At 34.0% G+C, this 20,872-nt stretch overlaps 1 protein-coding gene across 6 annotated transcripts in view; it reads right to left on the bottom strand.

Annotated features, from left to right (window-relative positions):
• The window catches only part of LOC132558847 (disco-interacting protein 2 homolog C-like), a 78,600-nt gene that overhangs the window by 52,534 nt on the left and 5,194 nt on the right, over positions 1-20,872 (bottom strand). For all 6 annotated transcript variants that reach the window (XM_060223461.1, XM_060223464.1, XM_060223462.1 and 3 more), the window contains exon 2: positions 361-444. In XM_060223461.1, coding sequence (XP_060079444.1) covers positions 361-444 — 84 coding nt within the window. The remainder of the gene's footprint in view (positions 1-360; positions 445-20,872) is intronic.

Below are 20,872 nucleotides of genomic sequence, written 5' to 3'. Positions count from 1 at the left end.
AGACAATCTAAAAACAAATCCCTTAAATATTGACCTCCTACAGTAAGCGATTTTAATGCTGTCAAATGAAAAATTTCAAACCCAAGAGAAAAAAAATCAGGGACAATAAAAGTCCCTGCTGTTGTTCGAGATAAATTCAATGACAAATAATTAGTATTAGGATTGAGACTTGTCAATAGTCATATTGTACAACATTTATAAGAAGTAATTATATGACTGGTATTGCACATAATACCTATTTGAAGGGCTTTAGAAAACATGTCCTCCAACCTCACGCTATCCATTCTAATAATCATATACCTGATGTTAAATAATAGAATTCTGACCAACAATTAAATTCTTAATGATATCTAGACTGACCTGTGTCTTGCGGTGGCTGCTGTACATTGAAAGGGGCAAGGAGCTTACTTCTCTTCTTGTCAAACCCTTTTTGAGTTATGTCCCCTGAAAAGAAAATGATAAACATTATAAAATATGCTGATACTAACAAAAAGATGACATTAGTAATCTGACTGATTTATATGTAAAGTCACAAACATTCATATAAAAATTTTAAGTCAGTGTCTGATCACTAGTACTGTCCAAAGATAATTTCAGTCGGGATAATACAGCACAATGTAAAACATACACAAAGCTTTGCCTAAGTTGATTTGCTTAGACAATAAAAATATCACAATGGACAAAATATGACGTAAATGCCTTAAGTGAGAATTGTCAGCTGCCTGATTAGAGAGAGAAACAATACAAAAAAAGAAAAGAAAGAAGTCTAGGTATTTAATCAACCATCAACAATGTTTTTGGTTCATTAGATTTACAACAATACCCTTTATTACAGACTTTGAGACAATTATGCAGGAGTTGTGTCCCTTGTTCTGGTGCCGACACTTATATTGAGGATATAATCACCAGCTTGGTCAGTCCCGAGATAAATTAATTACAGATTGTTTCTCTGGTTGGAAATCACATCAATCTGGCAATTAACCTTTTGTCAGGCTTTCTTACTCTACTCAATCATTACCAACCAGATCATATTCAGAAAGTGAAACATTCTATACCATCACAACTAAGATAAGCTACCAAACTGACCAAAAGACTAATGAAATGTGTATAGATCACCAGAAGATGAACTAGGAATTAATTACTAGACTATACTCTGTTCATATATGAAATGAAAAATATTGCTGAAATGGTATTGGATAAAGATTTAGTATCAGAACCAGATTTGAATTACTCAATTAGAAAAAGAATCATCGGCTTCACTTGGGAGACAGTTTTAAAGTTAAATGGCATATCAGAGAAAAATTTGAATATTGGAAACATAATTGAAGTTTCATTCATAAATGTCAATTCTATAACTCAGAATATATGTAAATTTTCATCTGATCGGAGTCAACTGAAAATGTTAGAAAAAAATGACCTATTTTATGTGTTGTGTTTAATGTCCTTTCATTAACACACACATAAATAAGGGAAGTGTTGAATATTACATTGTCAGTGTCATCCAATACAAAAACACTGCTGTTCAATTTCTGGTGTAAGCAACTACCCTATACTTAAATATCAAAAATCAATATAATCCTGTCTGTAATGTGAATCAGAATTGATTACCATTATCTGTTTCATTATAGTGGTCTATGATGTTCAAGCCTTGTTAGAATGTACGAAATAATTGTGATACATCAAGCATGTCAAAATCCAATTCCCAACACAGTATGCAGCCGAGACCAAAATAATGTGTATTCCTGTCTAACTGTCTACCAAAAGCCTTCCATTATTTGACCTGTAGCAATACTTCAGCGGATCCTACAGATATATGAGGAGATGATCACATAAACATGAGATGATCACAGACATTGCAACTGGACATAATTAATTGATTGAGGCATATGGCGACATCATTCATGGTTAGGAACACAGGAATAGAGTTGATAAGTATAAATGTAGTCGATCTGGTATTGAAAACAACCTCTAGCTTGATATATAACTTTAAAAAAATTGAACATCAAAAACTCTTTGGATCATTCCAAAGATATCACAGTAATTGAGGACCAAAATCATAGCAAACTTTAAACAGGCTGAAAGTCCCAACTGTATTTTTATCAACATGTGTCATCCATTTTAAAGAGAGCCCAGCAATGTTCCCACAAAACTCTGCCGAAACACAAGCTTGCAAAATAAAGTGAAATGTACCACAAACCAACCAGAAGATAAATTATATCTTTGTTTCGATCAAAGACATAAGGATTAAAAGCATCACATTTTTATGGTGGTACGCAATGCAGATACATTGAAAAGGTATCTCCCAAATGTACTGCTCGCTACTGGAAAAAAGTTTCAGTGAATTCTGTTGCCTTCGATATATATCATTATAACATTTAAAGGTATATTTCAATCCTCTGACGTAAGTATGTAAATAAATCCCAAGGTTTCCATACAATTTATAAGACTCTTACATTAAAAACATTTTCTTTTTTTCCAGATCAGATTAGTGTGGGAAATTTACATTCTATTACTCTGCTAAGATTTCGTCACCAACACTAAATGTGTGTGTATTGTGTAAACCTATAACTGATAGTTTACAGTTCAACAGAGCATCATATCGTTGGCTATTAATACCACAATACACTGCTGGCTTACACATGTGTAATTTGTAACCAACTTATTTACCCAAACAGTAAATATCATTGCATCTTTGATAGACAAAACATTTGACCATGACCTTTGAGAATATAGAGGATTTATCTCCCCTGTGTTGTTTTAATAACCTTTGGCAAATTAAGATATCAATTAATAGATATATAGGTATATATATATATATAATCCAAGCTTTGTGGTGTGCAACACACAGTCCACACACATTAACATATATTATTCTAATCACCATAAACTTTACCATTTTTACATATCAGAAATTTTAACAGATAGATATGCAGGTTTCACTATGTAGTAGTCTATTTTGTACTCACTATATATTTCTGCTTTTCCACCATTAGTTCTATGCCTAGAATATTCTCCTTTGTAAACAAATCATTTTCAGTATACAAATTATTGTATTTAGCATGTTATATACTTACTCAATGTCATGGAATGGGGCGTATTACCGGACAAAGGAAAAAATATTCATTTGTAAATAACTGGACAGCAATAGCTAGTTATTATCATGTATGGTTCAATTGATGATAAATACTGTGCATTTCATGTGCGTTATGGTATGGGTACAAACCAGACATACAAACTATACTAGAAAAGGTGATCTGTATTATATAAATGATAGATCCAAACTCTTTCCTTGTTATAGTGCAACTCATGTACCTGTGATTTGAATGAAATTAAACATCTGTTTAATGAAGCCATAAAATCACAGTCTTTTATTAAATTGCTTTTCTATGCCAAATTTCCATTTTATATGAGTTTTAAACTCTCACATTCATAATGAATCATGAAGTTCAATTCTGAAGAGTTATATGATATTAACTAATTTGAGCACTGCCATTTACCAATATTCTGTCCATCTGCTTGACATGTATTTCATATCATTCCATCTATTATAGGTTAGCCTTAGCACATTTGGCACATAACAGCATAACTGATTGACAGCAATTTTGTGGTTTTCTCACACAGGAGAGCTCACAAGTATATGATCAATGCAGTAGTGAATGAATCATGATTCCTTCTCTCGAGAACCTGACCCCCTCCTCACCTCATCAAAAAAGAAAAGCACATTAAGCTGACTCCACCATATATTTTGACAGAACATTTTTCGCTATCAAATCTGTAAGATTTTTACCACTTTTAACAGAGGAACTGTTTGATAGCCGAGTACTATCAGGATTTGGTTGTAAAGAATGAGTCATTAAGAGCAGCATGCAGACAGATATTACCAGTAGATAATACTTTTCTATACTGTCTACATTCCTTGACACCTCCCTTCCCCCTCCCTCCCCCTCTAATACCGTATCTGCAGCATGAAACATAATTCTAGTTATCCTTCAAATATTCCTGTCTAGTTAAACAGATATCATATCTATGTACGTGTATGTCCATTAATTTAGCATTACACGAATAAAGTGAACAATTTGAATTTTTTAACAAAAAACTTGTCATATTTTATCGCAAAAGTTTAATTACCCTTATCATATCATTTCTGTCCTTTTAATTGCAAGGCCTTGACCAACTCATCCTTTATATCATTTAACAGATACTTCAGTGATCGGTATGCATTATTGAAAACATATCACAACTACATTAATGAAATATTGGTAGGCCAACCGAAACATGTAAGCCAATAAAATCTAAATCCACCGAATCCCACACGCTGGTGCTCCATCCTTCATCTTGTTGTAAATGAAATATTAGTACAACGTCATAACCTCTGATCAACATTTTAACAAGAACAATGCCAAATAAGGTGAAAAACAAGATCAGAGTGACTGAATATGTATCTAAGATATATCTACAGCAGATCTAAATTGTAACTGTCTAGGAATCCAACAGATCTTTAAGCTTTTGTTTGTCTCAATCTGATATGCATATAAATTATTGACTATGATACATATACATTTTAACTCCACCCCATTACATCATGATTCAAAATAGCAAAATGATGCAGACAAATGACCTTGACTGCATGGAACTAGACAACGATCTATTGTCTGCTGTTGTCAAGATAAGATGAGCCAAGCACATGTTAGACTGAAGCCCCCTAACAACATTCCAATTTATACGAAATGTAGGGCAATGATAGATCTTCTGGTAACAAGGCATCTGTACTAAAACATCTGCAGCACGATGTTTGTCAGACTTTAAATAAACTTTGATGCACATAATCTTGCAAGCTTGATCTAAAATATTATCAGGGGATATCATAATCTGCATTAAACTGAAATTTGTGTAAAAGTTTCCTGGTGTCAATCTTACAATGCTGGTACATAAGAATTTATGATGTAAGTTAAAGGATTGATTTTAAGATGTAAAAGGACAACAAAATGACTTCAGTCAATAAATTCATCAATCTGGAACAGAAAATTTAATAAATCTCTGAACATGAATACTACTGATTATCTGCATTTAACAAATATTTTCATTTTTAACATTGGAAGTTCCAACTACAGTGTTATACATGTTGCCAGTCAGTATCACCTCAAATAGATTAACCAATTCTCTTATGCTTTATTGTGCAAAACATAAGTTCCAACGGCAGAAACATCATTATTCTGATAACACAGATATATGCAGTAAGGAAATAGATTATATCAACTCACTGAGATGTATGTTGATGTCTTTGTCATGTCTTAATGCACAAGAACTATACAATGTACCTGTTTACATGCTGCATTCCTAAGTCCCGAGGGTGATGATAATGGTGTGTGTCTATATGATTAACACATAACGAGAGAATCTGTCACAGGTACGTGTAAATACTTTGTATCTACCTGTAATTTTCCTGATGCAGAGATCTCAACCTCAGGTGCTGATGACCTGAAGGACCTCTTAGGGAGACCACCATTTATGTTGAAGACAGTTTATCACCTGTCTGGTAACACAGATACCATATTAAAACTTGTGATCACACCTCTGTATAAAACCTGAGTGTATGCTGGATATTTTTAGAGGAAACCTCAGAGCTTTATAAATATGAAATTTTAACATTACATGCAGAAAGAGCTTATTCCAGACACATATATCTAAAATCAGTTTAACTACTAAAGGGTGGGCTTTTTACGGCATCAACAGGGACTTATTATAATCAATTATGGTATTTTATAACAGGAAGGTAGCCTATAGTGTCAACCTGACCTAGAGGAAGGTTGAAACAACATTACACCTAAATTAAGCAATCCTAGTTCACAAGATATGCATTTGCCTGCAAATGTAATTTCTGCATGTAATTTAAAAGTGACATGACTACAAAACTTTAGAATTATATATAGGAGAAATTTCAATGATAAGGAGATTTTGTCACTTCGAGGGATACTTAGGTCATTCTGTGACAGCTTCAAGGGCTTAAAAGCTTATACGCATTTTATTTTCTGTTTTTTATATCATTATATACAGTTGACATTTTAAGCCTCTCAATATGGGGTCTTAATCACAAACAACTACAGATTAAAATAATAACTTTATACAACTTGAAGCTTCTCAATCGGCATGAAATAAATGTAAGAACACAACTTACTAATATCTGCATACATAAAAGCCTGCATTATGATCCTTGCACGATTTTTGAACGAGTATCACACAATTTATAAATTAAAATGGCACTTTGGTATAGAAAGTCAGCAGGTTCTTGATGGTCTTCAATAACAGCTGTGAGCACTTGTTTCAAATTTCTTGAAGTGTTTCAAATTCGCTTCCATGTATATTCTCCAATCTTTACACACTTCTGAAACTTTGTTGTTGAAAATGCCTCCAAGAACATGTCAAAAATCATTATAAACAATACATATATATCTATTCCAAAATAATTTGCATAAAGAATCACAAAATCTAGAATTAAAAGATCCTCGTCAAAAACAATGAAGTGGAATATAGCTTGTTCCAGATATATCCAAACATACACAGAATCAGTTGAAAACCATCCATGAGTACATAGCTGTTTGGATGTGGATGTAGTAATGCTTCATTATTAAAGATTTTTCACACATCTGCAGTCATTTCTGACACAAATCCACTGACATTGCAGACATTACCGACAGCATGACAGTCTGTTCCAAGCGCAAAAATACCATCTGTACCAGAAAAATCACAAACATAATATCAAACGCAGAAACTATAAAAATACATGTTTGTTCTCTTCAGTACAACAGTTGATTTCGTACATCCATTGATGGATGTCTATCTCTGTGGTCACACAAATTTAACCAGAAAGCTAAGATGTATTGCAGAATCTAATACCAATCCAGAGGCATTCTGTGAAATCTTTTACAGCTATATAAGTGTCAGGTTTTGACCAAAGAAATACATCCACACTTTTTATAAATTGATCCCTCTTTGACAAGTGAACAGGCAGAATGGAAATGTTGGCTCACTCTGACCAGCTTTCTCCAGAGCCCAAACTTTACCAGACATTTCATACCAAGACCTGATAAGAGCACAAACCCTAGAGACAGACTGGGACACCAAAACCCTTAACAGGCTAGCACTGTCAGATGTGGAGGGAAAGTTTCTAATCAAATTACTCTATACCAAGAAGTGGAACAGACGACATGCTGAGAATAAGGCTGTATCACACATAAAATTGTTTTCAAAAACCTTTTAATTTGTAACAAGTTCCAGCTGCTGACAAACAGTAAACTGCATTCTGGACAAGACTTGTCTAGCATGTGGTAAACAGGAGTGCCTCACACTAAAATACCCAAGTGCACAGCATGTCAGGGCAAGGTCATATCAAAGCACAATCAAAAGAGCATTGGGTTATGCCATCTCAAGTTAAATCTACACATTGAGTCTTTGCAGGGTATATCAAGTCCCATGTTCCCTGTCAGAATCTTACATACTCGGAAGACTCATATATATTATCTAAAGGAGTTAAAATTTACAGAGAGCCTGGTGAGTCAGGGAGACTCAGGAAATAGGTCAAGGTCAGAATCAGAACGTTATGTAAGGTGTGTACAACAAATCTAGAAATTAATGGGAGATAATTAACCTGATGTAGAGCTTGATTGGAATGTATCATGGGAAACCGGATGTATGCGGAAAGCAAATTCTATCATGTACATTAGACACGCTGTCCAAATTTATTCTAAAGATTTCATTGGTGAATCAAATTATCAAGGTCAAAATGTTGTAGTAAAAATTCAATTTGTCGTCAAAAAAAAAAAATTAATGGTAATAGATTGGTGACCTATAAGTTTGTCAGATATTGCATAATTTCTGAGGGACTTGGCATACGGTGGTCTATGATTTACTATGATGGGTATTTAAATTCTGCTGTTTGAAAGTATGGAATTCATTTATTAATGGACTAAAATTATGTCAGAAATGTGAACAGTTCTTTCATGGGAAGATCCATGCTTAAGTTAATATCAAAAAATGTTTTACATCAAGGCAATGTCAGTATTAAGCAAATATGAAGCTCTGAATGTGTCACGATTAAATTTGTTTGAGACGGTATATAATTATTAGGGAAGAAATATGACCCATCTCATGCTTATTTAGTTTGAAGCCATCTGTATCCCATGTTTATTTTAAGAGAAATGGACCAAGTAATGGACCAAGCTTGCTGACATTCCTTGACCTCCAGGGGACTCCAAGGGTATCTGTTCACACCCAGTCCTTGGATTGTTATCTCTAGACCTAAGTGGCCAGGCACCAGATGGTGGATAGCAGGGCTTTCAGGTCAGGGTCAAATCAGTAAGGTACAAAGTTATAATACTTCTTTCTCAATACAGTAATTTCTCTGTGATGAAAACAATCAGATCTGTATCATGTGAAATCTTATTTTATGTCATCAATGACTGGAATCAAATCCTATTTTTTTTAGACACAGTGATCAGGATTTGACAGCCTGATGTTGAAGTTAAAGCAGGAGACTGTGTATTTTTCTCTCTCTTCCCTGTGTTCCAAAGTTTCTGACCACAGCTAGTATAAGATAAAACCTTGTGCATATCTCTAACTATTGCAGCAAGAGTGATCAGTATATCGCTAAAAGCTGTTTGGAAATTTTTTTAAATATGATCATACTGCACTTCTATGTGCTCTGAATATTCACAATTTATCAGTGAAAACTGTGTGTTCATCATTAACAGTAACATGGCTGCAACAATGTTTTTCTTCTTGTGTTGAATATTGCTTTAAATAACAGGACATTGAAAGTTTTCAGACTTGTGCTCTAGTGCTAACCATATAAAAATCAAGGGTTTAACATTCCGTTTCACTATACCTGACCTTTATCTTAATGTATAGTTAGTGATATGGGCAGGATATTTAATTTCGCTATATTTGTTGTCAATGAAGTCAGCAAGAAATTAAATACCCAGAAAATACTTCTATGATGAACAAAAATCTCATAAAATATACGATATTCTGGTATATCCAAACACCAGTTCATAGATATACGTAAAATTTGATAACCATGAACTAGTTCAAACTGGGACAATCATGAAATATAAGCAATGTGAAATTAAATAACTACATTGTGTTTAATAATCCAGTTTCTTGGAATCTGCGTCAATGTCAATCTAAAGCAAAAAAAGCAATGTATTGTCAATAATAATAGATATCACAGATGGCTTATTTGGTATTAATACACTTCATCACAAGAAAATAATTTTGTAATGTGACAAAGAAAGTAAAATACGATTTGTCGTGCGACATCTGTTGTTGACAGAAGACAAGGTGAGATCAGTGGTAGAGGTGGCACATTACACTGTTATAGAGATTTACCTGTGTACAAATGAGCCAGTATGGCTTACTGTGTATGCAGTCATAAAACTGTCCTAAATTGTACAGAGGTGAAAACCATACATGTTTATTACTGATGGAAGTGATCTGACCTTGAAAAGGCTTCACACTATAGTCACTCACAATAACAATACTGGTCATTTTAACAAGCAGAATTACAGGATTTTGACAAGAGCCTGGAGGGGAACCAGCTGGAAGGTCCTTTTCATTTTCTCCACAAATTGTTCATTTTCGATTCTACACTCCCTGAAGTTTCTTCGATATGAATTATACATCCCCTTTTGATAATGATCAACAAAGACGTTCCAGGTTGGTGGTAGTCAGTCCACCATGAAGAGGAGTTTCAGTGGGCCTTAGTGTTGTTATTGCTGGATAAGTGCCCAGACCTACCAATAACATGGTAACTGATAGATTATGAGCAACAAAACAGTCATCACTCAAGCCAACCAAGCATGTAATGTAGGTCAGGTGCTCTGCAACTGGACATCCAACAAACTTCAAACACAATACCATGGATACTGTCGAAGGATGTTGTTATTCAAGGATAGGGGCTCTGATCCAGAGACAGGGAGTGGAGGTTACTATGTAGGTCAAAATGTCCTCAACTGGACATCTGACTTCAAAGACAAGGGTCACTAATCCAAAATAAAGGATTTCAGATAGCTTCGAATCTAACTGAACAAGATACAGGAGGCCCATTGCATACCGTCCAGAGCAATTAGGGTAAAGATACCTTGGCCAAGTACACAACCGCCACAGCACACAGACCAAACACACACAGCAATGTGAACAAGGATACCATTGAAGGACAGGGTCACTGAACCTTAAAGACCAATATATTGTATTCCCCATATATAAGTAAATATATTATTTAGTATCACGTGTGACGACATATTTGGTTATGTTTGCAGGTTACAGGATCAAGGGAATGGATAGAATCTATATATTGGAATAAGAAATGTGTGGATAGGGGAACAGAATTTTCGAGGGGTTAATTAGTGTTTACAGAACATGAAGCTTCAGGCACCAGGATGGTAGCCATACATTTGAAGACTATTGAGGTAGATGTAGTTCTATCTGCCAAGGGACGTATAAAATCAAACGGTAAAATAGAAGTTCTTGTAACACAATCAGCTAAAGATTAGAGTGTGACTTTTCATTGGTAACACTGTCACCTTTATCTTATAACACAATTATCAAAAGGTTAGAGTGTGACGTTTTTGTGATGACTACATGGTCACCTTCATTTAACACAAACAGTAGAAGATCTGAATATGACTTTCAATGCATAAATTGTCACCTTCATGTTATAACACAACCAGTAAAGGATTAGAGTGGGATTTTCGATGCCTTCATTGTCACCTTCATCTTACAACCCAACCAGTAGAGGATTAGAGTGGGACTTTCCATGACTACACAATCACCTTCATGATTATCTCAACTATGACCAAGTGTTAAACAAAGCTGAAACAACTACAGTACACTGTTACCATCTCGTCACACTATTTTTAACCTCAGCATACATAGTATTACAGTACAGTCAAAAAAGTTGGTCGATGCCTTACCATCTTGTACACTACGTACATCAGTTAAAGGTACGCTCCATGCTGGTACTTTATCTGATAGATGTGACTGTGTAGGTATGGAAATGCCACATTCTAATCCTCTACTGGTTGTGTTATTAAACTTTTATTCTTTTGACATCACTAATCTGAAGAAAATGTTCTGAAAAAACCAAGTGATCTTTAGTCTGTCCTTGTTGTAAAGCAGTAAGATATATTCGCCTCATTTGGATTCCAATTTTATTAAAATTAAGATTCAGCTCCCTAACCCAACAGTCACCTCAAGTGAGACTTAATTAACACAGTTATGATGATTTTACGTCAAACTCACAGGAACCAGCATGTGCTTAACAAGTTGATAAAATAAAATCCTGCTGCCTTTCACCTAGCCAATTTCACAATCAACCAATTTCTGTAAAGACAGTTAAGGTTAATGTCAAATTTTAAGTACCCTATATATGGACAACTAATTAATATCACCCCGTCTTCTCATTCCACACAACTCCCTTGGTTGTAAACACTGTAACATTAATCACATCAAAGTCAACCACATACAAAAAATTTATAATGTTCTACACAGAATTCTCATTATAACCATAAAATTAATATATTTCCTCCGGGCCTAGATTCTTTTTCCACAAAAAAAATAAAATACATATTTCATAAACGACCTTACTGAATGCCTTAAGAAATTCTCAGGGTGGAAGCTTGCCACAACACGATATTTCTAAGAAGCTGTGAAGATGGTGATTGTTGTGTCAGTTACACAGGGGTTCTGTGCCTGTTAGGCCTCTCACGTGATCTCATCACTGAGGTCTATTTTACAGTCAAATTGGACATAGGAGGAAACTTTCTCATGGTGGCTTAATTCCTTAACAACACCCAAGATAAGAATTGTCTAGCTACTCTCTTCTTTCCCTGATTGAAAAATACGACTGTAAATTTTATATCCATTTTACAGACATGAGCACAGGACTGTACTTTCCACAGCTTTATACAACATTTTATCCACCTAAATCATCTGTCACAGTACAGCAAACAAGTATTTCCATTCTGTTTCCCAGTTTAAGTACAAATACAATGTACTGGGTATTGAATCCTGAAATTCTTTGAAAACCAAATTTCAACAATGGTCATAGTATAGGTTGAATTCTGAAAGATCAATGAAACCTACTAGAATGTAAAAAATGTATGTCATTTCATATATCTGACACATTTCAACCTGCCAGCAAATATCTGAATCCTTCTCAGTCTCACCTCCAACTTAGAATTATGGATGACCCAATCACAACTGCAGAAGAATTTCATGTCCTTGACTACTAAATTCTACAACTAAGTAATACAAGTACAGAAAGGTGGAACATACATATATACATATAGAATCCCCATGAAAACAAAGATGTAAAAAAGAGTCAACCAACTGATACATCTGGTAAATATATATATATCATATTCTCTTGTGTACAATTATCTATTTTGAGAGATGCTCAGTAGAATCTGGAAACGTTCCATACATACTGGTTACATATGGGGGTCACACAGCCTTTGAATAGTTATACATGCAGAGAAAGACCTCGATGCTTTATGAGGTTGAAGCTGTGTTTTTTGTCGACCATATGGGGTTTGGCCTACAACTATCTGTTGATAACATCACCATTTGTGTTCTCTCACATCTGGACGGATACATTTCTCAAGTGTGCTGGGTTTTTAACAAACTGGCACCTGCTAAAATACCAAAATGTTCCTATTCTAGTTCAATAATTTATTGTATTTTGTTCTTATTTCTAAGTAAGTAAACAAAACCTGCATCAAATCATTTTCATGATTTTTTTTTCTCTACTTTACTACGTTAAATTTTCCCCTTAAAATTTTGTAACAATTCAAAATTTTAATTCCCAAAATGACAAAAAGCAAATCACTTCTTAAATGACTCCTATCTCCAAGCACCATAAATATATGTCTATACAATACACTAAAAATTCTTACTTAATATTTACATTTTCTCTCTTGAAATTTAACTTGATCATAACATAGTAATGTGGTGACAAAGTCCCTACAGCATATCTCATTTGAAATGTTGCTTACTTTACGAAAAAAAACACATTTACTTTTGAAGTATATAAAAAATATCAGCTATGGTAAACTTTGGTAAATCAAGTGATATATGTTTTATACCAAATGGATATAACACTTTGCATTGAGATATAAAGAAGTCATGATTGGGGATCATGTTTATAGGAAATCTTTCATTTGAATCTCTTATCATGCATAGCAAGTCATATATAAACCCAGAAGTCTTAACAAGGCTTTGCTTATCACTGCATACACACTTCAAAAATATCTCCAACTGTCTGGGATCTCATGGTAACATTTGAGATACTTCAGAGTTTCAGACTGGGGCTCTTAGAATCACACCAACAGGTTACAACCCTAAAGTAGCCATTAAGTATCCTTATTATGGAGGGATCAATTTAGTGATACAAACTTATGTGTTCTAAACATTTTATATCAAAGAAGCTGAGTATGCGTTTTTGAACATTTTCACTGATTATATGTGACAAAAACTACAGATGAATAAGTTTATGGATAACACTCAAAAATATTTGACTTTTTATCAAGATATTTTTTTGATTATGGACATCTAATTAAAGAGTTATATGATCACAGGATTTCAGTATCAAAAGTTCACATCACATCTGTTAAGATGTAAACTTACTGTTTGATGGGCCTGTATTGCATTAATTTCTTGTAATGTACATCATTAATGGGTTCTGCACCATAGCCTCAGAGCTTTAAAGTTATCTTTTAATATCAATTATTCTGAAACTTTGTTTTATATGAGCAATCATATATATTATACACCTACTTATATATTATCACTCAGTATTTCTGTATACAGAAAGTGGCCATTCAGTGTAGCTATAATAAATGGTGATAGGATAATATCATAAAAACTGATAAATGGAGAAAGAATTCTGTATCTTGTTAAGTAATAAACACAACAGAAACATCAACCAAAAATAAACTGAAATAACATATATCACAACAATTCATTTTGCTTCATTTTTCCTAGCCTGAAGAGCTAGACATGGTAATCACAGATATGTTTATTTACTTTATAAATTCATCAGTAGGACACTGTTATAAGAATGATTGGTCTTCCAGACAGGTCCAAATTCAAATTCCACAATTATCAAAATAACACATAACACTGAAGTAAAGAGCAGAATTCCTAGTTGGATCACTGTATCACAAACAGAAAAAATACAAATGTGAGCACTGCATGGCATCTATGCCATAGATTAGAAAAAAAATTCACATCAGCTAAAAACTATATTAAATGTTGCCTTTATCACTGATAAGTCAAGAGAATTCTTATATTTTTTTGTGAAAATGACAAAAACCATCTGTAATGATTCTCAACAGAATGTCTGCCTGTAAAAATATTTCCATTGACAAAAAGAGTTATATCCAAGGGAGACTACTCCAGCACACAAAATGTAAATATTACCATAGATCACTTGAGTGATAACTGTCACCTCTCATCACATCCACCATCAGCTACCCAGCATGACACCTCCTCTCCTGATGAGCCAACAAGGAAACAGTAATAGCTCAGTAACCCTAAATTCAGTTCCCCTCTCCTGTGCTCCATATTTTTTGTGACCCACTGATTGTTGTATCTTGTTCTTCACCCCAGGGGTATCAGAAAGGTCAACCAAACAACTGCTACCTGATTAAGCTGCTGTGTGTACCGTAGTTAGACCATTAGCCCCCCTATATAAACATTCATTCCAATTCCTAGACTATCAGTGTCAGGAGTTTACTGTTGTGTGATTACCACAGTATGGCCATAAGCACCCTACATTAACATTCATGCAATACTTGTGGTTGACTGATTCACTGTTCTGTGTCCATGACATGAAACTTTTTTTATGTCTTTATATACATCTGAATGATAAAGATCTTTATGTAATATAAATCAATGCAAAGAGAGTATCAAAGCATTTGGAAACACCAAAGAAAAGCTACCATCAGACGAACTGATGAATACAAGAGTTTATCAACTGTATTTAACCTGTTATAATCCCACAGGCAAAAACATAACTTCTTAATTCTAGGAAGTAGGCTTATTACAGCTAGCTCAGTGAAAATTGTTTTACAATTTTACTAAAAAGCAATATAAATGGGTAGGTTTTTTTTTACCAGACATGGTCTTACAGCCAAATAAATATGGATATGTTAATTAATCAAAATAATTCAATTGTCAAATGTCAATTGAATGATATTTTATTTATATACTGCACATGCCTCCTCTTTACTATATAAACAGTACTAATATTACACTACAAAGACAAAGTTACATGACATAGTAAATATGTTCACTTATACAGCTTTTACTACCGGCTGAATGAACTCATGTGTTGTATACAAGTCACCAATAGGAACACTTCATATATTGGTCGGTACACTACAATGTCTACCAGAGATAAAAAAGCCCTATAGACTGGCCCAGGCTAATTACATGTGATAAGTATATACAAGATGTTTCATGCTTACCGATAGTAACCTCCTTCATGTATATCAACGGAGATAATGAAATCTGATAACTTAATAATCAACAAAACCATTAGAACGGCTAAACTTGAGAAAATTTAGAAGGAAACCGTAAATCCAGTTTAATTATACTGTTTATGTAATTTAACATTTATAAACACACATAAATAGGAATCTGATTACAAGCTTCAAATGGACACAAATTCATTCAGTATTTATATAAACAGACTTTGAACAAAAAATGTAACTTGTCTGTACAGTCTGGAGTTCAATAACAATGTGTACTACGAGTGGTAGGAAGAAACAGACAAAATGTCTACCACTTTTGGAATCCATATAATATACAGCATTTGAATGCAACATGAATCTTGTCTTGGTTATCTTTTAACTTTGTATGTATAGTGAGTTTGAATTGATCAAAGACTGAATATTAATGTTTTATCATAAAAATGGCCCAACCACATAATTTAATCACAGAGCTAACCTGAATTTAACAATATTGTATTGGATAAATTTAATCTATTCTGTGAGTGTAAACAACAGTAGGCAGCAAAGAAAACATCTGTAAAATAATATTTGTTTGTGACCAAATGTATTTCTTTAAAGTTTAGGGTGTAGATATGTGTCTTGTTAATATTGACTGAATTGAAATTCCTGTACATCTGATCGATCATACCTAGACAGATGGTGACCTAATTCTTGGTAAAACGTTATTGGTTTGAAATCGATTGAGTGTTATTTCTGTTTTGATATTAAATCTCTAACATTATTGACAGAAATTGAAACTCCTGTATTTGAGGGGATCCGATCTAGACCCAGACAGACGGTGACCTACTTGCAACAGAGACAATAGCCTAGACACACATACAACACCAATGCAATTTCCACAGCTTTCATATATTACATAGAACAAGGGTCTTATTCAATATTTTATAACGACTGATAATTAAGATCCAGAATTTCATAAATCTAGAATGCCAGCAAAAATGTTTACAGGAACATTCAGTACAATGCACAGCTCAGTAGTGTTATTGCTGTCTCTGTGCTAATCAAACAGAGAAGGCTAAAGTAGGACACCACTACACCAGATCAATACTCGCAATAACAACACTACCCACAGGATCATCGTTCCATTTCTCCGACACCCATCACAGAAACACATGGAAAATATCACAAACCAATAATACAAATTGTTGAAATGTGTCATATTCAATCTCAAACTGTAATATCCTCGACCTAAAATGTTATTTTTATGGTGAAAAAAGGCGACGCTAGTGACTAATTTCTGTTAAGGAATGATCAATGATGAATGTTAGGATGAAGTTGCATTTGACAAAGAGTCCAAAGGACTCTGATCAGATCTGTTTCTACGCGAGATCTTTAGAACGAAGCTGACTGTAACAGAAAACATCATTTTATTGCTACCCTATGCTGAAACACTACTGAGCCAGCTTCATCTGTCTGACTGCTATTTTTAGCTCCACATCAAAGGAAACACAGCCATTGTTTCCATGCAGTCTCTGTAAATTGCCAGTCGTTTTTTCCCTCTGTCCTACATCAACTAATTGTTGTCTAGTATTATACCATCTACATGTTTTATATATCTCAGGGTTACCTAAACATTTTTTTTCCTTTTAGATAAAATTACAATGTTGATGTACTACATTTAAATCATGTATACAATAAAATCAATGCCTTTGTTATAATTTTGTATACTAGTACAGCTCTGTTTTACAGATATCAATTGAACACTGACCAGGTTTATTGCAGGTACAGAAAATATTTAAAATATGCATAATATGCTAGGAAATTATCTTAATTCTCAGGATAAATTTCCCTTTCCTCACTTGATCTCACCTCCTTACCAGTCAAAAATGTCACACTAAAAAGACTATCTCTCATTTACTGTATAAATGCATTATTGAATGATAAATATTTTCCAATCTTATTAACATTTGTACATTTCAGATTGTGAAAACAATTCTAAATGAGCAATGTCATCTTACTTCTAAACTCAACAACCAACTCTTTTCCACAGTAGCTTAAAATAGCTTCAAATGTATACATACTTATTTATTTGGTATAATTAATGAAATTTCAGTATTAATCATCCTATCTAGCTGTAGTTTAAGCAGCTCATTGAAAGTCACACCACAACTTGCCTCAATAGGGTAACAAATCTTGTCAATACCTAGATAGACCAGTCAGCCGGAGTGCTGCATCTCATTTATTACCTATTTGTCACACTGATATTCAGTAGAATCTCCTACCCAAGAGTTGTTACCTTACTGCCACGCCAATTCACTACCTCAATTATTGAACTCTGGAAACAGCACCTACCCAATCTTAGTAGCAACTGACACCCCTTAACTCCCGAACTAACACCTACCACAGTCTATCAGTACAAACCAACTCACACGACTGTGTGTCCGAGTTAGTGTGATTATCTATAGCTTAAAGTTATCTCAGAAACAGGTACAATTTTAGCTTCCTTCCAATCACAATGAAACTACCTCATTCCACTCACTCCACCAGTGACCATGCACCCTCCCTCCACACTAGCCCCTCTGAGTTTTATAAAGACATACTCAGTACATTTTTCTAATAGCTTATCTCCCCTTCCTGAGAAACTACAAATCCACATAAGACTCAATTTTATTTATGATTTACAAATTCGTATAGACTTGGGCCAATCTACTGAGACATCTGCTCCTACATTATGTGTCATTGCTGGACCTCAAAGAGTTGGATAAATAAAGCATTAATCATGCTCAACTTTATCATCTCAGTCTATCATCCATTAGACCTGTGATTTCCCACCAAGGTTGGCTCCGGCTGTGCACCAGGCTGGTTTTGATAGACAGATGATGATGCTGCAGGTCACTAATCAGGTCACAGCAGCTGATGCAGAAAGGAGATTAAACTCTCTTAACACTTCTGACCTGTTCAGGACACTCATTGCCAGTATACGCAGTCAGAGCCTGTTTGCTCCAGAACCGTTGACAAATGTGAATATAATAAAACCAATTGAAATCTTAATGATATTTCATTGACAGGAAACTTCTTTTATTGTCACAAATGAGAAAACTTTGAACAATAGTTTATTTTATGTACTACAATAGAGTGAATAGATATGTACCTGGTACATCTGTAATTCCTATAATCTATTTACCAAAACTTACAATGAAATATTTTTCTGTTGGATTTATTATTCACTAACTTTTTATTCAAACTTAAGATTTTTACGCACATGTATTCTATAAATTCTGGGTATGAATATGATTCTACAATAATCTGCATCATTAAATTCACAAAAGTTCATAAAAAAAATCCTTTCCTAAATTTTAATAAATTGAATTTAATCTTTATCCAATATTCTCTCATTAGGAACTAGAACAAGATAGTTTGGGAAAATTCAGGCCCTCACCAACACACCATCTAACCAAGGTGAACCCATATTCTAAGTATAAAGTTCCCATGATTAGAACTGCAGAAGGGCAATACAAGCTTTTCATTAAAAATACAAATATCAAATTATTTACAAAATATGCAAATACGCACAACATAAAATATATCTCAATGAAACTAGCAATCATTCTGGTGTGACATAATATTCTATAAAAACTTCATATTTATCTTTTTGCTTTAAAGTTGTTTTAGGATTTATTAAATAATCATCTACACTCAAGTACATTATATACACAACCTCCGGCAAGCAAGTTCTTTGGGAAGGGTTCATATATATAAGCTAGCCACAAATTAAACCATATCCTATATACACTAGGACAAATTTGATGTAACCTGACATTTTGCTAAATATTTTCCATGCTCTCTCTCCACGGGTATTCTGAACTTTGAATTTTCCCATACAGTTTACACAAATAAACATAATCACAGTGAAGACGAAGAGATTGGGGACATCTGGTTGTGATTTTATACTTTATAAAATATTTGCTGTCCCTAGCTATTACTAGGAATGGAAGATTACATTACTGGTCCAAGTTGACCTATCATCCCATGGGTAAATAAACATGTGTTTCTCTTCACCAAAGTGTTTCACTTCTTGTTATGGTCATTTGTTATTCAAGGGAATGGTCAGACAGACTCCAGCCATCTTGACATGTCTGACCACCTAATATGTAAACAGATATGTACATGTCAAGAAACATCACTGTAACACTAAGTTGTCAAAGCATGGTTAGCTTTCTCAGGCAAGATCATCCAGACAAAGGACATCAAAACCATTCAACACTAATTTTTATAAAATCAAATGTGTGTGATAAATCATTTTTAAAATATTGCTGAAGGTAGGCTGAAAATCTTACATGAAATAATTCATAATCTTCAATGATAAGGATATAGCAGCATTCAACTCAGTTTCATAACATGTTGGACAATCAGACCAACCAGCATATACATAACCTTGTACAAGATGTATTAAGGCTGTGTAATTGTATAACCATACTAAGCTAACAAGGCAGTGTCCCGTGTATATGCACAGGCTGTTTAGCTAGTTATATTAGGGATCATAGCAATGTGTCTCCTGCCCCCAAAAGCTAAAAATCAGATGACCTATCTAAGTATTTGGTGACTCACTGAAAAGGGGAAGAAACAAATTTGTGTCAAGTACTTCATATTATTGAAGATTTGCCATGACAAACTGTTTAGCTCAGCAATTACTGATTGTAAACATTCAAAATGATACAATCAAATGGAATACACACAAGACCTATTACCGGAACTCCTTTATCCTGAAAATCTATTGAACAAATCAAAAACAAGGAAGACTTATCAGTAAAAAGTGTTATATTAGGTTATATACGGTACACATATATATCCCTACAGAGTTCTAGCCCTGATGTATAGAACTCCCATCATAAGCTTGGTCAATGAGGTAGGAATTTATAGCTCAATAGTTTCTGTTTTGTACTATAGAATGAGATACTGGTATTCTATCTATACTAAACACAAAAAATATATACCCTACTGTTGGAACAACAGGAAGCCCTTTTAACCAGCTTTTATCTTCCCTTGTGGTAGCCTGAGGTTATAGACATCTATAACTTTATAGCAGCTCTTACACAAAGCTAACAGGCTCTCTAACAGACATGATCATGTTTACAGTTATAAAAAATAAACAAGCACACACTATCATTCTGCAGCTGTATAGTGTAACAACATCTTGCTCGTTATACATAATGATTCTTATGCTGAGCTTTAAATCAACCAATTTATGAGGATGTTACATAATCACATGTACTGTGTAATGATAATGCTTCATGACAAGGTCAGAGGTTTAATTGTTGGTAATTCAGATCCTTGCCAACAAAATGATGTATTAACTACATGGC

Source organism: Ylistrum balloti, unplaced genomic scaffold, assembly GCF_031769215.1.
Source record: "Ylistrum balloti isolate Yb309-2 unplaced genomic scaffold, AGI_CSIRO_Ybal_v1 Utg370830, whole genome shotgun sequence".
NCBI lineage: Eukaryota > Metazoa > Mollusca > Bivalvia > Pectinida > Pectinidae > Ylistrum > Ylistrum balloti.
The sequence above is the reverse complement of the archived record's forward strand: the minus strand, read 5'-3'. Positions and strand labels throughout refer to the sequence as shown.